Source organism: Bombus fervidus, chromosome 13 (genome assembly GCF_041682495.2).
Source record: "Bombus fervidus isolate BK054 chromosome 13, iyBomFerv1, whole genome shotgun sequence".
In the NCBI taxonomy this organism is placed as follows: domain Eukaryota; kingdom Metazoa; phylum Arthropoda; class Insecta; order Hymenoptera; family Apidae; genus Bombus; species Bombus fervidus.
Window position 1 is genome coordinate 6,569,761 of NC_091529.1, and position 23,021 is coordinate 6,592,781.

Consider the following 23,021-nt stretch of genomic DNA (forward strand, 5'->3'; position numbering starts at 1 on the left):
TAGAAAAAAGAATATGAAGTTAATTACTTTTCTGCCATAGTTGGAAATTTAATATCGATTAAATCAAATTTAATATCAGAATCGATTTATTATAAGTAAGAGTTTTAAGTACCTACGTACTCTTTTATTTTCAAAGTTTTTGCAATATTTCAAATATTGATGATATCTCCCCTTCACCTTTAAGTTAATTTCTTTAAGATGGAAGGAAACCTGAAAATATATGGATATTTTAGTTTTTATGAGTTTCACGTTATTGAAACAACTATATGAATTTCTTACGTTTCACATCTATTGGTGAATCATAGAAAGTTCACCATTGATTTCGTTTAGAAAATATGCCGGTAACTAAACAACAATTCTTGTTCGAAATGAAAGGGAATGTAAAAATCTACAGATATTTCTTTGGTATATACAAACACAACCTGGTGATTATTTTATCGGTGGGATATGTGGGACTCGTCTGAGGTGGTGCGTAGTATATCCATTAAAAGCGTCTCCTCATATCTGCCATAAAGCAGAAAAATAGTCATTTACCCGACACGACCGAACATGCGAACGTGTCCAGCGAATTTTGATTTTTGTTCCGAATCCTCATTCAAATTCAGCACTGTGCAACGATTTGCAATACTTCAGGAGGAGAGATTCCGATTTGACACCGATTTCTTCCCAATATTTCAGAAATCTTTGTAACTGCGTAATTTTTGTCTTTTGAATCACTAATTAATCCTTTGCCGTATGATTTCATTTAAACTGCGTCATAATGAGGGACAAAGTCATTGTTTGGTATAAATAAACTTCAAGCTTTAAGCTCGATCTCCCTTCGTCGAGCGTGCAGAAATCAACGGTATTGAAATAAAAACCTTTCATACATTAAATGTGATTTCTTTTTTATTAATATATTGTTTTAATATATGATTAACATAAATTTTTAATATATTAAAACATGTAGATATATCTTAATTCCTCTAGCGATCTGTAAGAATTGTTTTGTCTATTGTCAAAGGTAAGACTATCGATAGTATCGATAGTTTCACTATTTGAGTACATATTATCTCTAGTATTACTATTTTTTATTCTAAACGTTATACAAAGGGTTTTCAAATAAATTTCACTCTATAAATAAAAAAAAAAAAAAAAAAAAATACGAAATCACGAACAATATTAGACATATTTTCGTAGACTAAAAATAGGATGTAAGTAATCGTGAATTCATCTTGATCGAACATTTTCAGTATTCAGAAAGCATAAAAACGATAGACCGCATTTCGTTATCGGCGGGATTTTCAATTTATATCGCCATTTGAACGCATGAAACTACACCAATATTAATTATTTAAATACTAACTTTGGTACGATTGATGTCAATATATGAATGAAGCTAGAAAACTTTTTATAAGCATATTCCATTGTTTTACATAGTTTCTATACATAAACAGATATTATTTAGACAACTATCATACATTCGTAATGAACCATAAGTCCGACTTGAATTTATGCTTTGAGTCGTAACGTAATCAGTACTATCGGAGTAATCCGAGCACGAATATGTGAATCATCTAAATTCTGCATCATGAGTTTCATTCGTTATTTTACGATAAGGAATTAACATGAGAGTAGACGTCATAAGCACTTCCTTTGCATCAATTATGTATATAGCAGGAGAATAATTTTGTAAATAACTCTATAACAACTAATTAAAGAATTTCACAGTAATTCGATTTAAATTATTTTATATTAAGTTCCTTGTAGATGTCGTTGTTTGCGATATTTGAGTTTGAATCTCTGTATGCATATCTGTATACATGGCATAAACGCAATTTTCATTCGAAAAGGGCGGTAAATATCAATGCACGTGTGTTTATTAAAAACATCGCAAAGCGAAGTATTTATTAAATTTTATCAACTGTATTGTATCTATAATCATATCATTTAATTATCAGTAGAAGGGTCTAAGAACCGTTTTCAATGTAATAAAAGAAGACAGGTTATATAGAGGATTAGGTGACCTCTAAAGAAACCGGTCATAATTTTAAAAATGAGTGCCGATAACTACTACCGATTTATATTGGAACGTATTAATACTTCGGATACAATTGTATTAGATCAACCAGGACATACAGTAAGTATAAAATGTTCTTCTCTTCTATTATGCAAGTAGCAAGCACACGCTATAAAGCAATTTTTGTCTTTCAATTTTATTGTTAAATTATGTGTAGACTGCAAATATTTATGCAGTTGTAAAGAGTTGAAATACATAGAAGTATTCAATGTATACATAATATGTAAAAATATATTAAATATTCAAAGTATTTAGTAATTGAAATAAATCTATTTATATTCTACTCTTTTATATGTGTTGATAAAAATTCAATATTTATGAATAAAGAAAGTATTCCGAGTATCAAAAACAAATAATAAGGATGTTTTACATATATAAAACATTGCCTCTTTTGTCTGTTTTCAGTATACTTGTGGTAGAGGCAAGGAGAATGAAATAATATGCCTTGGTTTGACAGTATCTAGGCGCCATTGTATGTTTTTCCATAGCAAAAATGAATTATATGTTACAGATTTAAAGGTATATATTATATAATAAAATTAGTGCACTAGAATATATTTTCTTAATATAATACTTTCATTTAATGATGTTATATTATATTTAGAGCGCAAATGGTATATTTATAAATGAAGTAGCTCAAAAGCCCTTTCAGACAACTAAATTATATTCGAATGATGTTATTGGCATTGGATGTCCCACTGCTGCAGCTGCAATTGGAAACAGTGATCTATATGTGTATAAATTACGTTCAATTGGGGTAAGATTTAATTAATTATATCATCAGATTAATTATGATCACATGATATCTTTCTTGAAATATTTATTGAGTAAGATTCTTACACATATTATAATAATTTTAACAGCCACAACTTCTGGAAGATGGTCACAGTGTTAGTACACTTTCAGAAACTACTATAGTAAATAATGTAAATATAGTTAATGATAAGTCTAACAAAGTAGATAAACGTAAAAGAGAAGACACGAATACCAGCTTGGAAGTGGCAAGTAAAATTCCCAAGTTGAAAGATGAAAATTATATCTTAGAAAAAAATTATCTGCAAGGTATTACTGCATTTTTATTCAGGGTATTTAGGTTACAAGACAAAGAAGAAATAGTAGAATTTTGTTTTTATTTCAGAAAAGGATAAAGAGAAAAATGAAAATGATATTGAAATAGTTCATATTTCATTAAATAACAATTCATCAAATGGAAAAAATAAAAATTGTGATAAATTAAATGCAAAGGAATATATGGATGCCAACATGCCTACATCAAGTAATCAGACAAACAATACAAGAACAGAATCATCAATGGATGAATTAATAAATTATCAGGATCTGAGATCAAATATGATAATAGGCAACACAAAAAAAGATATTAAAAAAGGGGAAATTTCTCTCAATAAGAGTACAGAGAAAGTAAATGCAAATATGTTACAAGAGATTGATACTTATACTGGAAATAATTTAATATATACTAAAGATGTACAGAATACAGTAAATAATTTACGTAATCTTGAATCTAAAAATACAATCAAGGACAGTAGAATAAGAGTAAAATCTAATTTAGAAATCAGGAATTACAACTCAAAACACAATAGAAAAAATAATAGTGAAACAAATACTGTGAATGAAATAGAAAAACCAAATACAATCGATAAAACCAATCAATTTAAAAACAATGAGGAAGGAAATTTACTCGCAACACTTCCTTCAAATTTCATGTGTAACGAGTATGGTATCATAAAATTTGAAGATGTATTGCAATTAACCGATACTGATGAAAATGCTATTTTAAATTCCTCGAATACAAGTTTCGTTCCAGTCGGATCTCCAATAAAACTAAAGAAAGTGGAACAACAACCAAAAACAAAATTTTCAGAGGACGATGTTATAAACTTAAGCGACAGTGAGGATGATATTTTTCCGTGCTCCCAATTGTTTGATATTGGCTATGGTATGAACACAACCATGAAAGATGAGGTAAAAGAGGAACAACCTACAGAAGTAGAAAGTGAGAGATTTGGTATAGATGATGTGGATTTTGTTATTTCAATAACAGATAGTGAAGATGAAGAAGATAAGAATTGGTTTCACAGATTATCCCGAAGTCAAATATTCAGTGAAAACGATGAAATTGATCTGAAAAATAAAAATGATGTAAAAAAAGAAGATATAAATATAAATGTCAATACTAAGGAACCAATTGTAAGCGAGTTTGAATTAATCAGAACTAATGAAGAGCTACCAAATGAGTTAGTTCCTAGAGCAACCATAGGCGAAGAAAAAGAAGCAGAGAACTCGTCGTTGCAGGATATAGACAATTTAAATAAAGTATTTTCACCAGAAAATACTTTACTTAAACAATTCACGAGCGCTACTAGCGATACTAAAAAACATTCTAAGTCTCCTAAAAATCAGAGTTTGCTACCAGTGCAAAAAGAGGCAGGAAATTATATTCATCCCTTGAGTAATATTAAAATAGACACTATTACATCCACCAAGAGTAAAAGGTCGGTTGAGAAAAAGGTGCCTCAAATCGAACCTCCACACTTACCTACCTCCAGAAGACGAAAAAATGTTTCTAATAAAGATAAACAAAGCCCGGAAAAGTCTGATAAATCTGTAAGATCTGAAAAATCTGAAAATCCTTCGAAACCGCGATTAAGTGCTAAAGAAAAGAAAGAACAACAAGAAAAGTTGAAGTTAGAGCAATATATGCATGCAAAGGAGCAAAAGAATCGTAAAGTACTTCATAAATGGGCCGGTTGTCTTCCCCCTAGTACAAAGAAATTAAATACTCTTTCTAAGGAAGAGAAGAAAGCATTGGCAGATAATAGAAGGTTAAAATTGAAGAAAATTGCCGAAGAAAACCGAGTATCTTTAGAAGGTAATCAAGAAAAGAAACGTATTGTTTCTAAACCAAAAGCGAAAGTAACAACAAAGTCCCGAAACGATTTCCTTGTTGAGGAGACGATCGCTGCATCTAGAGAGGAAACTGCATCAGAGGAGTCTAAAGCTTCGTCTAGTCGATCCACAACAGCAAAGAGAACTTCTTCAAATGCAAAAACGATTGATTCAACAAAACGTAAAAATGTCTCTAAAGAAATAGCAATGGATGTACAGTATAAATTAACTCTTAATGATATTTCGAATTTGGGAAAAATTCCTAAAAAATCTAATAGTACTAAAATAAAAATAAATACCATAGAAGCAGAAACAGCATTAAAAGATCTTTCATTGGAAAAAAGAACAGAGAAAACAATTAAATCAAAAGATACTGCAGTAAGTGGTAAACCAAGCTTAGAATCTTGTAAGACAGTAGAAAAGGGACCTTCTGTACCTCTTAAGTCAAATATTAAATCACCAGTTTTAAAACCGAATTTAAAGAAACGAGTGTCTTTTTCTACAGAGATTCAAACTGTTCGTGAATATGAAATTGATGAATCGAACGTTTTAAAAAAACTGACAGGAAAAGATGCTCCTATACGTCGAGAAAAGGTCAATACAATGAACCAATTCTTATGCCGCATCTTATGCTGGAAACCAGTATGGTTGGAAGAACAGCTATATTTGAATCAAGATCCACCTGTTATTCAGTCTCAAGAACTTAACCCTACCTTAACTCATTATAGATCGTATGATGAATATTATAATACTATAAGTTCGCTTTTGTTGCTGGAAATTTGGCATAATATCACAAACAAATTTCAGAGCATAGAGGATATACACAGACGGCCCACATTCATGTGCTCTATAGTTGAAAACTCTATTCAGACGAATGAAGAGCCAAATAATATACTTCTTACAACGTTGATGGTGGAAGTATTAGCCACAAAGGACGATATGCAAAGACAAATTCATCCCAAGTATGGGGACCTTGTATTTTTTGAGTATGTTCAAAATCACGAAAACTCACAAAAATCAAAAGATTTTCGTAAAGTGTTCGCATATGTTACTAAGGTATACACAACAGTATTAACGCCTCTGACACATTTTAACAGAGATTTACAAAATTACGTAAAAAATGCTCATACATTGTTGACATATACTGTGATAACAAAATACCTCGATAAAAATATTCTAGTGAATCGAGTTCAACGATTAAGAGCTGCGTTTTATTTACGTCCTAATTTACGAATGGTACAAGCATTGCAATTTCTCCCTAAGTCACCATTAGTAAACTTAATCTTATGTCCAAGAATCGAGATGTATAAGTTGCCAACTGTTTCTGAATTAGAGACATTGATCACGGGAGATAAATTAAATGAGAAACAGATGGAAGCTGTAAGTAAAATAACCAAAGCAGTAATCCAAAAAGATACCAAATTGTGTTTTATTCAAGGACCACCTGGAACTGGAAAATCAAAAGTTATTGTAAATATAGTTACTCAAATTTTGTATGGAAATAACAGATATACAAACAATGGAAGTTCTTTTACGATGTTAGTTTGTGCTCCATCAAATGCAGCCATTGATGACATTGTCTTAAGATTATTACAAATTAGGACCATGATAAAAAAGCAGGCAAAGATAAAACCATTCAGGATGGTTCGTATTGGGCAATTACAAATGATGCATTCAAAAGTGAAAGATATTTCTGTTACTGAATTGGCGAAACGAGAAATTAAAAAAACATGCAAGTCGAACACTGCTCCATCCGATAGTATAGAAAGTGAAAAATCATTTTTACAATCTAGGATTAATGCCCTTCAATGTAAGCTAAACTCAAATAATTTGGATAAAACTCATAAAGAACATGTTAGGATGAAATTGGCAGATATGTCTGCAAAATACGAGTTACTAAAGAATCATACGTCATCGAACGAAGTAAATGATAGAAGCAGAGAAAGCATTAGATTGCAGCGTACAGCAGAACACAGAATTCTTGAATTTGCAGACATAATAACCTGCACCCTCTCATCCTGTTATACTAGTCAAATGGAATATATTTTTGGTGTTAATAAGAAAAAGATATCTGTGTGTATTGTGGATGAAGCTACTCAAAGTTGCGAGGCAGAAACCTTGATACCATTAATGTTAGGAATAGATACATTGGTTTTAGTTGGTGATCATAATCAATTACCAGCTACTGTTCTGAGTACACGGGCAAAGAAATATGGGTTGGATCAATCGATCTTTTCTCGAGTGCAAAGCGCCTTTGATTTACAACCAAGTAATCCCATAATTATGCTAGACACTCAATATCGAATGCAACCTGATATTTCCTCTTGGCCAAATAAGTTCTTCTATGGTTGTAAATTAAAAAATGCAGTAGAAAGCAATGATAAATTTCCATTCCATTCATATCGAATTTTAAATTTGATTACAAATCAGAATCATGATAACTCGAACAACGAAGAAGCAGATTTTGTAGCTAATATTATTTATTGTATGCTAAACTTTGCCAATTTGGATAATTGGCAATCATGCATTTCGTGTGGAATTCTTACACCATATAATAATCAAAGAAATATGATATTGACTAAAGTTAATGCAAAGTAAGTTGTAGCATTTAATGCGAGTGTATTCTAAATATTATCTGAATTAATCATTGCATGTTGATCTTTTATTGTTTTAGAATATCTTCATTGCCAGAGAATGTTAAGAGAAAAATAAAATATATTGTGGACACTGTAGATCATTTTCAAGGTCAAGAATGTGATGTGATAATTTTGTCATGTGTACGGAGTGAGAAGATTGGCTTTCTATCAGATAGACAAAGACTTTGTGTTGCACTTACAAGAGCAAAACACAGCCTGATAATATGTGGTAACTTCAACATTTTCATGGTAAGATTATATAATATTATCTGCATTTAAAAAATATTTATATATATTGCATACATATTTCAAAAGTGTCACAACTTTTCACAAAAGTGTTACAACAATTCAAAACAAACAGTCTTATGTTAAAAAGACATCAAAACCGGCAAAGAAGTATTTTAAAGGCTAGCAAGTAACATTTGGGTTAGAGTTTATTCTTTTTGCCCAATAGTTTCTTGCTGTTTTTGGAAAATTTGTTTATGTAATATAATATGCATTTATAATACAAAAATAGTTAATATATTACATAATTAAATATACAATGATTTTTTTATTGATTACAGAGGTATCCAATGTGGAATTCGTTAATAGCAGACGCGAAAGCGCGTAAAGTATTTTTTAATGTTAATCCCAACGCAAATTCTCATGAAATCAAATCTTACGTAATTAAACGTGTAATGAAATAATCGTTCATGTTTCATTGGACGATTACATAAAATATTCTTGTATATTTGTATAAATCTTACTTCATTCTCTTCACCATAGATGTAAGAAGTATAAACCACAGTTATTAAATGAAGATGTCTTTGTTGAAAAAGTGATAGAGACATTTAACATAATTTCTCTTCCTTCTAATACATACTAGAATATTATTAATAGACATAGAAAAAAAGAGACCTCGTTATTTATTTGTATCCCTTTTTACGAGGTCCACTTGCTCAACACGGCGTCCGTGGTCTATACTTCCTATACCTTCTTCACGCGGCTTGAAATATTGTAAATTTCTGTTTCTCTATGATATTGTCTTTGTAAATAATAAATTTTTTAATTATGACGTCTTAAATAGAATAAAATAAACAAACATGCCCTTTATTAATAATCATAATTAATTTCTTTTTGGAATATTACGTTAATTGATATGATTACATTGATGAATCATAAGGTGAAAGAATAATCACATTTGGTTTCATTGCATAGAACTATTATTTTTAATATATTATTCTAAGTAATAATATTAAAAATAGAAAGCCAAACCAATTTTAATTATTTTAAATATATTATAACAGATATTTTATATTATTTTATTTATTTAATAATTATGTATTTTTAATAATCAGTTCGACAATTTTAATTTTATTCTATTTCCTCAATTAACCTTGTATAAACTTTGATTGTATATTATACATATTAACCCATTCACTGCCAACTACGAGATATCTCGCATTTTGCGCTACAAGCTTAAATTGATTGCAGTTGGTCACGGAATAAGTTGTTAGGAATTATTAGAAAGGATGAACGAAAATTTTATATAATAATATTTATATAATAATATATAAATGTGTGAAATTCCATGTTTTCTTTAAAATAAAGTCTTGGCATCCAGGGTAAGATGCTCTAAATTTGTCTGGCAGTGAATGGCCTAATTCCTCGAAATAATGAACATATCAACCACGTAGTAGCGTTTCGATAAATATTCATAAAATAATAGATTGAAATCATTCTTCCCTATGTATTTACCGTATATATAATATTTCGAATTAATTTATAATTGATTACTATTAAATAATTAATTTGCAGCATTGTAATATGAACAAAGTTGGAGTTTAAAATTTGGAACTTGTATTCCAAGTCTTCACTTGATGCCGAAAGCCTATATAAGAATTATATAGATTGCGGATCTTTATGTAATTCCGTATTTTAATGAACAGAATTAATGAAATTTCTTTTATCTCTTAAATATTGTATATTTCGTATATTTTATCTTATATATATTGTACAATTTTACACTTTTACATTTTCCATAAACTTCCACAGTTTTTCCAAGAGTAGTAAAAGCGAGTACTCACCCGCTGGAACAGTTAACAAATTTCTTTTGTAACGGTTTTGTAACCGCTATTCGATCTTTTCATAAAATAATTACTTCTTATAACAAATTGACAAACAGCCTACGAACAACATTTAAATACAGCGGTGTCATAGGAGATGTGGAGACATAGGTAGTTATATAGATTGCATAATTGTGAATCAAGGGTAGGAATGTAAATCAAGCAGTGCGAGAAAGATAGTACAACTAGTGTATACGACTATAGTGTATGCAAACATAATGTATATAATTATGGTGAAAGATATATCTGTATATGTCAAATCATTGACATGACTGGAGATGCACCTTAAGAATGACAGCTAACATCTAAACATATTACCTTCTAGTAACTTTTATTTCTTTATTTTCCTAGTATCTACAGATTTGAATAATTTAAATAATCATAATGGTTCGGTCTCAAAGTATGACACCACAAGAGTATAAAGAAAAGCATGAAAATTTTAATATAATCCATGGTTTTCATGCTACACCTTTTGGGGATTGCTTAATTGGCATTACCAACACTAATAAGGCAATTGTGCATTTGGCTTTTGTTGATAAAAATAATGAAGAAGCTTTGAATGAATTAAAGAACGATTGGCCTCTTTCAAAATTGGTCGAAGATACCTCGAACGAAACAAACAAAATTATAGAAAAAATCTTTTCTCGATGTGTAACTGTGGATGATTCTACTTCTGTTCTCATGAAGGGTACACAGTTCCAAATAAAAGTTTGGGAAGCCTTGATGCTTATTCCACATGGTACAACTGTTACTTACGAACAAGTTGCGTGTAATATAGATAAACCAAAAGCTGTACGAGCTGTTGGAAATGCGGTCATGAAAAATAATATTGGTTATTTGGTGCCATGCCATCGCGTAGTAGGTAAATCTGGTAGTAACAAATATAAATGGGGAACGAAGCGTAAAGAAAATATTCTCTTGTATGAGCGTGATCACGTAGACACTTAAGTTTATTCTTTATATGTTTACATACTTCTATCATTTTTTTATCAATTTATAGTTTAATACAAAGAGATGTAGTTTATGTAATATGGTACGATTTTATAAGTTCTGTTACGTACGAATTGTTTATTTCGTAATATATATAAATATAAAAATGTAGGCATTAAAAATTCCCTGATATTTGCATAGATTATGTAAAATGGACACTGGATAATATAAAAAGAAAAATTGTTTATTTGTATACATTAAAAATTATTTTTATTATCCTTAAATACAAGTATGCAGTATAATTTATGTACACTTAAAGTAATTAATAATTTAAGCTGTAATGATAAATCCATTGCACTCTTGCATACAGTAACAGGAACACTATGATATTAGGATGGTCTTCAGCATTCACAATAATTCTAAGATGGTAGTATAAATTGATAGTAGTATAAATAAAATTGTGTAATTTTATATTTGAATTTAGATAGTTATTGATATATGTAACTGTTTTGTATAAAAAAAATGTAGCATTTTTTAAATATCTTGTGTTAATTTACAAAATATTAAACTGTTCAATTAGCAATATATAAAATAAATGTCAAAAAAAGTGCGAAAGTAAATTTATGTATGTATTTTTGTGAAATTTTGTGATATAATTAATTTTCTTTAGTATACAAGCCTTTCAGATGTCAAAATAATAAGCGTTATAAATGCTGAAGTTAAAAAGTAATTGTTAATGATAGAGAACTGGCAATGAATGAAGTTAATAATTTGGCATCTGATGGACTTATTGTTTAAGTTTATACACAGCATGACTGGAGAAGTACTATCTACATTGTAAATATTACTGTACTATTAATTCTATACATTAAGGTATAAATTTATAAATACATATTTATATACATTTACAATATAAATATAAAAATGAGTTGCATATATATAAAAGCATTCTATAAATGTGTAAACCATTTCACACAATACTTATTTGTAAAAATTCTACTTTAGGTACAAGTATGATACTTGCTTGTGTTAATTGCAAAAATCGATGTTAAATTTAATTCAATAATTATATAAAAAGTGTAAAATTTAATGATGTGTAAAAAATAAAAATTATTTTTTTTGCAAATAATCACAGGGAATAAATTGTATTACCCTAAGAATGATTACATATTTCTTATTTTGTATATTGCTTTAAGTTTGTAATTTTCATTCATTTCATTCGATGTAGATTATAATATATTTATTTCAACGAGAAAAAATAGTGTTACTTTCTTATTTTAAGTACAAATTTGAAAAAAATATATATTTTCCTATTGGTGAATTTTTCTGTACAGTGTTATTAATTCAGTCAGTCTCATTAGTAACTTCATCTACGTGATTGATTTAGTAAAAAACCATTACGAAAAGTGTGTTATAATCAGAAAATATATAAACTTCTTTGGATTCTCCTAGCAACATACAGTTTACTATTACTTGTATCTTACAAGGCAGTGTTTGGTGGAGATATGAAATATAACAAAGTTCTATGTATCTACAGAAATTTTTGTTAAAAGCATCTCTCAAATGCAAAGTAGATTAGAATGGTGTTTGCTAAGGGAACACATTAATGTCAATAATAGAATATTAATATAATTAGTCATTATATCAGATTAAAAGTATTCAAATACTTATTTTTTCCTGATGAAATCATTCAGCAGGATAGGCATTTTCTGAATATACTTCATGTATAATATTTACTTTCTTGATCATTTAGCTTTATCTTAATAAAATTAAGAAAAGTTTTATGATTTTGCTTTAAGACAATAAGATTTTCTTGTTTTGTATCCCATAGCGGCATTCATTCACTAGTTCATTGTTTGTTATTAATGACTTGGTACTCAAACGTACATATAAATGTTTCTAAAAAACGCGATTACCATTATGAACATTACAAAACCATAAGATGCAGTGGTTTTATGTGAGGCAAGTGATGGGATATTGTTTCCTGATATACTGGTGGTACCTGGTATCATGATAAAATAATCAATTGTATTATAAATTCTATAACATACAATATTGTTAATCAATGAATGTAAATAATATTATTTCTACCTGATACTCTCGACCGCGGAGTTGTAGCAGTTCTCATTATCGGATTGTGAGGAATTGGTTTCATTGGCGTTGGTGCAGGACTTGGAGAATTTCCATAACACTGACCTAATTACATTAAATCACTATGCATGTAACTTTGAGATTAAATATTGATTTAATGTAGAATCCACCTTATGAACCTACCCTTCTTATACAGACGCATTCCTTCTTTCTTAGGATCAATATTTCTCATGCAATGATCCCCCGCTTCCTTGATATAGATTTCTTCATCATTCACGATTAAACCAACAAAACATTCATTGGTACTGGTATCGTTTCTCATAGTATATGCATACATAACACCTTTTTCTTCCCATTGACCTAGACACAAGTATGCTCGTTCTGAAATATAAATTCTTTTATTGAGTTTTGGTTTCAATGAATTTAGATTAATTAAACTATTTAAGTAAGTACCTTCATAGAGTTCTCCAGATTCACAGTCAGTAACTTTAAAGTACATTATTTCACGAGTGTTGCAGTTGCTGCTTAGTTCAGCACACATGCCTGATAAGTCAGTTATCATACCCATATATTGTCCAGTAATTGGACAAGGCGATTCTACCGCACGTTCAATTCCTAATTTTAATAGCATTTGATTTAATATCATGATCTTTTCTTGAAATATATAATTTACATCTTCTTTCTTTGAAATTAACTTACGTGCTTGTGTCATCCAAACAGGTTTATCCAAATTAGTATCGTCACACAAATAAGATTGATAAACTGGACTTAACACCATTCCTGTATGAAAAATTGATTATACTTAGTGGATTAAATAATTTCATTAATATCTGTGGACGTCTAAGATAATTATCTAAAAGGTAAATACCTATTGCAAATTCTAGTACATTTTCACTTCGTTGCCTCATCATTAAACACACATATGCCACTTGTTCACTGAAAATATTTTTATTATTTTAGAGTAAAAAAATATTTTGATATTATTCGATTAATGTCCTATCCCACCATTGATTTTTGGAATAAACGATGTAGCGGCCAGTTTCTTCATTCGAATCAACGGTAATGAACGTGTAACTATTATAGCCATTAAGATCAGTGAAAGTCATGGTGCCATTGACAATCAGAGATTCTTCCCACACACCCTGTGCCCATTTTGGAAATCTAAATCAACAATAGCTTTTAATTAATTAATTAAGTCTAATAGAAAATTATTAAAAGACTACGAGACCATCGGAAACATTTAATCAGTGGATACTATAAAGAAAATACTCGTCGCTAATGATCTAAATGTCGATGCGATGCTAAATCTTAAATAAAAAAAGAAAATAAAGAAAATATACTAACGTTGCTACGTGAGTCTTCACATAATTTGGCATCTTTTTTTGGTTTGGAATTTTACTAAGGACTAGTGTCTCATATCCACTAGTGGAATTATCTAAATTCTGTGTACAGCTGGAATCGCTGCTGAGAGCCATGTATGTTTTTCCTTTTTTATTGTCAACATGAAATAACTAAAGAATTTAATTAAAGAAACACATTATATACCTTAATTGAAAAGACAAAATAAATTTTCAACTTACTCCACATCTATACTGTGGTCTGCCTTCATAGTTGCCACTGATGTCCATCAGGGCAAAATAAGTAGAACCGTTTGGACCAGGCCAGTTGCCTAAGCAATTAAACGTAATATTCACTGAAAAATAAATAACAATAGATAAGTTCTTCTTTGAACATATTTAAAATCCTAAGAAAGGAAACAACTAGAATATTAGGAAGAAAATTACTGTGAGGCTCGAAGCTACAACGATTGAAGTGTAATCTTAAAACAGAGCCATCAGGACAATTGTTGAAGGAAGATGAGAAGCTATTACACTCGATAACTTTATCAGATCCATTATTGAGATTATACGTGAAGTGATACTGGCCAGTTATTGGACAATACTCGTTTCTTATGGGAATATTTCCAATCTCCCTGGTACCTACCCAAAACAATCAAACAATAAATATTAAATAATAGATATTTTCGAAATGTTCTTATACGTAAATGTTTATAATTGTTATACTTACGATATAAAACGGACGTGGAATTTAATTTTTCACAGGAGGTCAAAGCAGTGGTTTCTGAAGTATAGCACCTGTTCAGATCTTCAGAGAAGACCTCAATAATGTTGCGTGATCTTCTTAACAATCGGAAGCATCGGATGCAGTCGCCATCACCGTATCTGAAATAAATGTAATTGACTTTATTTGGTTTTAATTTCCCGATGAAATGTTCAGAGAAGAATAACGACGGATAAAAATAGCCTGGATTATCAATCTCCTAATCTATTTCTTACATTAATCAAAAAGTACTTGCAGCGTGAAAATAAAATTTGATAAACGCAAATTAATTACGATTACATAGATTTTAACCCTTGTAAATCTAATAAAATGTGTTTGTATAATTCTAACTACATCTCAGGTACAATTATAGCTGGGAAAGAAGAAAGTGCAGACCAACACCGTCTGAGATCTGGTCTATTTCCATCCCAGACACGCTGCAGACACGTCGGGGCATCCCTGTCCCTAAGGATGCATTAAGTAAGCGTGCAATCCGTAACTCATAATCAGTCACGGATTTAGTTACAGCCTGACTTTCATAGAACCACGCCTACTTGCAGATTAAACATAAATTCTTCACTATTTATGCAACTGTCTATGGATGTTAAGTCTAGAACCAAGATCTTCTCCTAGAATAATTTATCCTCACATTTACAGATATTAATTAACTTGCTGTTACCAATCGGATTCATGCAACTGGCAATTATCATTATTGCGTTAGGGTCAAGCGGTTACCGGAAACGGACAAACTGTTATCGCTGAACAGGGGCAAATCGTAGGGACTAGCGGTCGTCGGAATAAATTACTCGGTGATTTCTAGGTAGACCCACCTGTCCATTAGCAACACGTTATCGCCGATCCTCCTGTGGCAGTAACCCCATACGGGGATCGCGTTGAACGTGATGTTGATGGTGGAATATTGAATGGGCTCGTTGCTCGTGTCGCTGGCTTCCTTTCCGCTCACCTGCGTCACGAACTCACCCTGAAATTCCGCGGGGAAATAACAGCCAACCATGAACTGGGGGTCGTACCCTTGGAGGGCGTCGTCACTCGTGATTACAGTCGCATCTGTAAATTAAATAACAGGCTCTTTTATACGGTTTCCCCAGGCTAACTTTATTTCAATGAAAGAGAAGTTTAGTATAATTATCGAAGTATTTCTCGTTTGTAGAAAAATTAAAACTTGCGATGTTGTATTATTTAATTGATTTAATATGTTTGTAAGAAAATGATGTTGGTAATTATGGTGTCCTATCGATTTGTGGCCAAATGTTATTTTGATACCTAGTTGATTAATTAGTCTACTTAATGTAACGCATATATACGTAGTTGTAGAATAAGATAAAAAATTGTGATGCTTTAGAGCGAAATTATTCTACCTTGGCATCTAATTGACTCGTCTTCCCTGATTCATAGATCGATCGCAGATTGTAGGCGATTTAATTGAAGCGTGAATTAAAAAGAAGAAAGATTTATATAATGAGTAGAGAAATATATTCATAGGAAATATTGAAAATTCCGGTATTTTAGTGTGAAACATTTCCTTAGTGCTAAATGATTTAATTAGATGATGAAGTATTTAATTGAGACTAGTTGAAAAGAGATAATACAGCGAACAAAGTATTTATATTCGTCAAAAAAAAAAAAAAAAATTGAAAAGCACAGTATTTTAGTATGGAATGCTCCTTTTATATCACGTGGTTTAATTGGTTTACTTAATTACTTATAGAGTATTTAATCGAGGCTCTAATTAAAAGGGGATTTAATGTAACGAGTCTATGCATTCATAGAAGATTTGAAGATGCAAAAATGCAGAATGCACGTATGTAAAAATATATAAAACATCCAAAGTGTAGTATTCGTTATAATATTAAACGAGTTAAAGAAATCTTCGTTCAAATTTCATTTCTATAATTGTGTTCATAAAAATATGAATTTGCGCTCTAATAACGAATGCAACAAACATTTATATTCATCGGAAAAATTGATAGTTCTAGTGTTTCCCTCTTTGTTTTAGTTTGTCTAAAGTATTTCTTTGATATCTGGTGGACTAATTAATTCTTAAGATTGCAGAGTATTAAAAAACACGCGATGAAGATAAGATTGTAGGACAATTACATCTAAGTTGAGTTAATTATTTATAAGATTCGCAGAACACTTGGCACTTGCGAAGATAATTCATTTTTAGAAGGCAAATTTAATTTAGCTTCACGGTGTTCATTGTTTTCACGGAACAAATCAATAGACTCGAGTAAAACTAAAAGAATTGCGAAATGAATTCCCATGAACGAGTCGAGGGTCATGTGAACGACCTTAAAAACGAGATGCCTCGATATTAATTTGTACAATGTCAATGGCCTTCGAGGTGAAAGAACAAGATTAAAATTAATTTTCAACTAATATCTTCTAATTACGCGGGTTAATTAATTTACACGGCGAAGCTATTTGAACCCGTATTCTTGGTTGATACCATTTTATTATAATTTAAACAATTCTAAGATTTTCCAACTATATATTACATTCATAAATAAGCAAAATTCAAATTATTAACAGAAACATGCTATGAAAATTAACAGAAATACATTGCTCTAAAAGATATAAATATTAATAACTTAATATAGACTCACTAAATTTTCACTAACGAATATATAATTATTTATTGAACAATTTAATTCAAGCGTACGTTTTGAAGGAAATGTCATTTTCACTTTATTTCCCACCTCATAAGCTAGACAAATCATTTTATTAAAATTCTATTAAAATGTTAGTGTAACGTTAAATAATATCAGTCAAGGGGTTAAAAGGTAATTCCAACAAAACGTGAAACGTTATTCGACACGGGAACGCAACAAGTTCCCCGCTAATTGCTCAATTCAACGCCAACTGATCGATCGACTCCCCTCGGTTAATTATCTTCTAAAAAATGAAAAGAGAAAAAGTGGGCATAAGGAAATGTAGAGGAGACTACCAACCAGTTGTTTAATATTGTCCATATTAACACGGTGAATAAATCGCATTCCACCTTATTGCCCACATGTCGTGCAGCCAACGATCCATGAATGGTCATTAGCGTTGGCATTAAGTGGTTACGAAGGCAGGTGCTACGCTGACAGGTGGACCACCGGGCAAACTTTGCAACGAAACATAATACATACTATGTATCGCTTCTTTCATTCCATTTCGCCTTCTGTCCGTGCACGTGGCGCACCACTTTCCTTCCCCAACTTTGTTCTCTTTTAATTTCGTCATCGACAATGGTTATCGGTAATTAAAAGAGAACATTCCGTCGTCGATGATGGTTATCGGTAGTCAGAAAATATTCTTTCATTAATAGTGTGATATTATTACGTTAATAATGTTATTACATTAATACTGGTAATAACGAAAAAATTTTGTCATCGATAATGGTTACTCTTAACCAAAAACAATTCCATCATCGATGATGATTACCGTTAACGAAAAAATATTCCATCATTAATAATGGCCACTGATAATAAAAATGAATTCCGATATCGTTAATGATTAATGCTAACCAAAAATAATTCCATCCTCCATAATGGTTACCGATAACTAAAAGATAATCCGCTATTAATAATGATTACCGATGACAAAAGAAATTTCTATTATCGATAATGGTTTGTTAGTAACCAAAGAAATATTCCATCAACGATAGTAGTTTACTGGTGATAAAGAAGATTCCGTCATCGATAATGGCCGTCGGAAACCAAAGAAAAATTTCGTCATTTGTAAGGATTATTGAGGAGCAAAAGTAATTCCATCATCGATAATGGTTATTGCTAATCAAAAAATATTCCGTCATTGATAATGGTTACTGGTAATGAAAAAAATTTTTCGTCATTGATAACGGTTATCGTTGAATAAAAACAATTCCATCGATATCGATAATGGTTATCGGTAACCAGAAAATATTCTCGTCATCGATAACGGTTATTGGTAACCAAAAGCAATTCCGTTGTCGATGATGGTTATCGGTAAGCAAAAAATATTCCGTCATGTTCTGGTCGTTGAATTTTTTGAAAAATTTCTATTTTAAATTTACCGATCATTGTCCTCCATTTAAATAGAAATTACCATTTTGGCATTGACTTTTTCTATAGAAATTTTCGGGACAATTATAATTTTTTGTTACCGATAATAACACCGAATAATAAGGAATATCGAATATCAGATATTAAACATCGAATAACAATAAAATTTCAATGAACTCTCGAGTAGATATCTTATTGAAATGTGCAATAGGAAAGATATGGAATGTGGGCGGGTTAACACATGTAGCTTTAATATTCAGTGGGCGTGTGCAAATTATCAAGAGTGGAATATGTACGTGAGTCTAAATCTGAACGACAGTGTTTTACGGCCGTCTGGGAGTCGTGTTCACAAGCACGGACAAGTAGATGACTCATCTGAACGTGTCTCTTCCGTTGCACCTGATTAAAACGGGATTTACATAACATACATATAATGAACGGCGTTAATTGATATCGTTGGCCTAATTACTACAATTACTTATCCGCTCACAAACATTGAAACATCGATCTTTGCACGGTCGACCATCCTATAGAAAATACGACAAATAATAAAAGAAAAATAAAAAGGGGATCGACTGACATCCGGAAGCGTAGGACAGTTCTAATTACAAGAATTCTAGCGAAGAAAATCAGATAAAATACAGTCGTCACCTAGACCAGAGATGATTCTAGGATAAGCAACAATATGATTACTGTCATTACGTCAGTGTTCCTTAATGACCGAGTGAGACCAAACTTCCTCGTAAGGGGGAAAATTTATTCTTGAAGCAATTTAGGACAGATTTCTCGAGGAAGTATGTACTTAAATCAATTTCTTGACGACTGAATATGAAATATAGAGTGTCGAATACAAGGTATAATTTTCTTTTTTCTTGAACGTGAGATACTAAATATTTGGAATCAACGGTAACATTTTTCCTTAAAAAAAAAAAAAAAAAAAAAAAAAGACTTTCTGAACGAAATTATCGATAAAAATCTGTGAGACGCATTTTTTCTTTAAATAATTGTTGCCTTTTATCTCTGATTATTTTTAGGTATCTTGGGTGATGTACCCTCTTCAAAAATCCTCGAGACACGAGTCGTGTACCATTAGCCAAATAGGAATGCGCGTTTACCACTTAACAGGAAAAATAGTCCCTTTGGAAAGGCAAACGAGGAACCCATTGGCCCCTTCGACAAGGTATATACAGCTGATCAGTGGGAAGAGGTTTCGAGTTAAGGGGCAAATAGAAAGAAAGCTGGACACAGGAAAGAGACGACCTCTTGGGTAGAGAAGAAAAAGAGACAATGTGTATAAACGGGCTGTGGCCGTACGTGTGTGCCCCGGAACGAAGGAGGGGCGTAATGCCTTTAGCAAAGCAGCTTGTTCCTCGCATTCCTTCTCGCGGTGCTTGTCGCGTTCTCCTCTGTGCATTATATACGACTAAACTCAGTGGTCTCAGGTTCCTGAGAACCAAACCCCAACGAGGACTCATAACGCCGCGTTGATCCCATGAGAGTAGGTACCGGCGCACCTTCTTCTCTACGAGTTCGCCAAGTTAAATAGAGTCCAACGTGACCGTCGTTATTCACGGATTCTCTTTTATTATAGTCGCCTGTTAGGCAGGCAGCTAAGCTGGCTCTTTCCTTGTTACGTCACGGTGTTGAGTTACCCGTTTTCAGATTCGAATCTTTTCTCCTTCTTCCTGGATTCTTCGCGTAAAAATATACTTTAAGTATTTCCTATTTGGCATTCGGTATTTAATGTTCTGTATTTGGTACTTAACAACTGTAAGTTATAAGTTGTAATAGGAGAATTAAGTACCGTTTTCAGGCTCACATTTATTTTCTATCTCTTGCTGCATTTTCTTGCTATCTTTAACATTTAACGCTTAATATTTGCTATCTGACGAATGTCGTATTTATTACAATATTTGCATATTAATTAGTCGAATCCAAGCGTAGTGAGTTTCTTAACGTCTTTAGTAGCGCACTTTCATGCAATTACAAAAATTTGATGTTATGAAAACGAAATGTAGAACGTGATAAAAAAGCGTTTGAAAGATGATGATACGTGCAAATACTTTTTGTAGTCATTGTATAATGAGAATATTTGGAAAAGAAGAAGGAATAATAGAAGGAGTAATCGTAAAGTAAAAACTAAGAATGAACAGAATTAGTGAAACAATAGGAACTTTTTAAGGATCGCTTAATCATGATTAAGGATGCACAAGAAGCGAAAGAAACGCGAAGTACAATATCGCGTGCCTCTGAAATCGTCGTGCCGGTCGAGTTGACCGTGAATTATAAATCTTCGATCCATTTCTTTCGCCTCACGCGGAATTTATTTAAGACGCTTGTTCGATGCACTTCGCGTGACACAACACGCGGATGCTACCTTCTCTGGCGTGGAAGAACGGGTATTCCAGGGCGATAATGAGTGCAGCAAGTGCAGTTGGAAACACGATGCCCACTATAAATTATATCCTACTTATTTCCAGGCTCACCGATGAGACAAATGGATACTGGTGCCCGGCTGCTGCAACCTTTTCCGCTAAGAGCGGATATAAATATCTTCCTTCCTAGGATGGTAGGAAATTCTCGTTTTTCACGTATACGGTGATGATATTTCCAGTTATCAAGTTAGTGCTTAGTATTTGGCTTTTGATATTTCGGATTTCGCTCTGGTATTCTAAATTTCGTATTCGGCTTTTAGAAAATTTGATATTCGACTCTTGAGAAATTCGACACTCAAAACTTGGTATTCAGCTTTTAGAAACTTTGGTATTTAGATTTTAGAACATTTGCTATTCCACTTGTGGACAATTCCGTACTCAAAATTTGATATTCGGTTTTCGAAAAATTGAATATTCGTTATTCAGTAAATTAATAAATTCGGTATTCGACATGTAATTCGAATCTTCGATAGCAATTCGAAAATTGAGTATTTGGTAGTTAGTAACAATTTATTTAGTACTCGATGTACAGTAGCCAATAATAAAAAAGTTCGATATTTAATTTTCAGTATTTAGTTCTGGAAAAATCGGCTACTCGGTATTCGATATTTAATATTCCTTTTACATTCGTCTCCTATAATTCATAAATTATACTAGATGTTCAGTCCCTGGAAAATTTATTTAGATATGTTCGAAACAAACGTGTTCTAAATTCCTTCGATAATTGATTTTTCTCGTACGAACGGAATCGTTGAAAACCCCTATCGAGTGTAAGATCGTTTAAAATCGCTGAAATTGTTCTACCTGTGCTTTGATCTTGATTAGGGCTCGGTTTTTACCTTTCACGCGAGTAGTACCTACGGTTACCTCGTTGCTACGTAGCTTACCTTCGTAAACCGGAAACACGCTATTAGCCGGGACTCTTGTTTTACCGTGATCACGTGTTCCTTTATAATTGCCTCTGATGCTTTTTGTGTTCATCAACCTTTCTTTCATTTTTTCCCCTCCCTTTCCGACGCGACCTGCATACGCTTCAATGAAAGACCGCGCGAAAGAATAGCAGGATAACGTGACGGAATAACCCGAAACAGGTTGTTTAATTGCATCAGCTAATACTCGGCAATGTGTAACTTGCCCGTTTCAGTCTTCGAATTTCTGCTTTCATAAACCGTTGCTTTCATACTTACGCATATTCATCAAGCGTCTCGTACAGATACACTACCATTCAAAAGTATTTAGATATTCGCTAGTTTCGTTTTCAGATAATTCATTAAAGAATTCCTATCAAATATGTTTAAAATAGACAATATGTGTACAATGTGTGTGTATGTATGTGACAGAAAGAGAGAGACTCATGAAAATATTATTTATATTTTATTCAACTAAATACAATGAAATTAAATTTTAACTAACATAACATACAAATCTTTTGTTATTTTTATCATAAATTTTGCGCTATTTTTATTAACAAGTTGCCACTATTTTTGTAAATTTTTATTCTTTTTTAAATCTTCTACTGTACCTATGAGAGATACTATACTCTGCTATATAAACGTTCATCACACCAGTACGATATTAATAGCTTTTAATGTAAACGGAACTTTATGAACTGCATTTCCATATAAGCTACGTGTATCGCGAGGAATCTCCACGTATTCCGCCCCATATATGCCATTTGTGAAACTTGTTTTCATTTATGATTAAAT

At 31.6% G+C, this 23,021-nt stretch overlaps 3 protein-coding genes across 5 annotated transcripts in view; 2 read left to right on the forward strand and 1 right to left on the reverse strand.

Annotated features, from left to right (window-relative positions):
* Positions 1–1,761: 1,761 nt before the first annotated feature.
* On the forward strand, positions 1,762–9,953 carry Setx (probable helicase senataxin). Its single transcript, XM_072015999.1, has 7 exons — positions 1,762–2,119; positions 2,465–2,578; positions 2,664–2,816; positions 2,923–3,121; positions 3,198–7,560; positions 7,641–7,851; positions 8,169–9,953. The coding sequence occupies exons 1-7, from the start codon at positions 2,036–2,038 to the stop codon at positions 8,289–8,291; spliced, it is 5,247 nt and encodes a 1,748-aa protein (XP_071872100.1). The 5' UTR covers positions 1,762–2,035; the 3' UTR covers positions 8,292–9,953.
* A 127-nt stretch (positions 9,954–10,080) lies between these two features.
* On the forward strand, positions 10,081–11,086 carry Agt (O-6-alkylguanine-DNA alkyltransferase). Its single transcript, XM_072016003.1, has one exon. It carries the CDS (start codon positions 10,095–10,097, stop codon positions 10,656–10,658), a length of 564 nt encoding a protein of 187 aa, XP_071872104.1. The 5' UTR covers positions 10,081–10,094; the 3' UTR covers positions 10,659–11,086.
* A 997-nt stretch (positions 11,087–12,083) lies between these two features.
* The window catches only part of LOC139993871 (uncharacterized), a 35,556-nt gene continuing 24,618 nt past the window's right edge, over positions 12,084–23,021 (reverse strand). For all 3 annotated transcript variants that reach the window (XM_072016000.1, XM_072016001.1, XM_072016002.1), the window contains 12 exons: positions 15,662–15,899; positions 14,799–14,953; positions 14,516–14,710; positions 14,312–14,424; positions 14,076–14,242; positions 13,737–13,892; positions 13,600–13,667; positions 13,431–13,511; positions 13,185–13,346; positions 12,915–13,112; positions 12,732–12,836; positions 12,084–12,642 (listed from right to left, as the gene is read on the reverse strand). In XM_072016000.1, the coding sequence (XP_071872101.1) occupies positions 12,518–12,642; positions 12,732–12,836; positions 12,915–13,112; positions 13,185–13,346; positions 13,431–13,511; positions 13,600–13,667; positions 13,737–13,892; positions 14,076–14,242; positions 14,312–14,424; positions 14,516–14,710; positions 14,799–14,953; positions 15,662–15,899 (1,763 nt within the window). In that variant the 3' untranslated portion in view covers positions 12,084–12,517. The remainder of the gene's footprint in view (positions 12,643–12,731; positions 12,837–12,914; positions 13,113–13,184; positions 13,347–13,430; positions 13,512–13,599; positions 13,668–13,736; positions 13,893–14,075; positions 14,243–14,311; positions 14,425–14,515; positions 14,711–14,798; positions 14,954–15,661; positions 15,900–23,021) is intronic.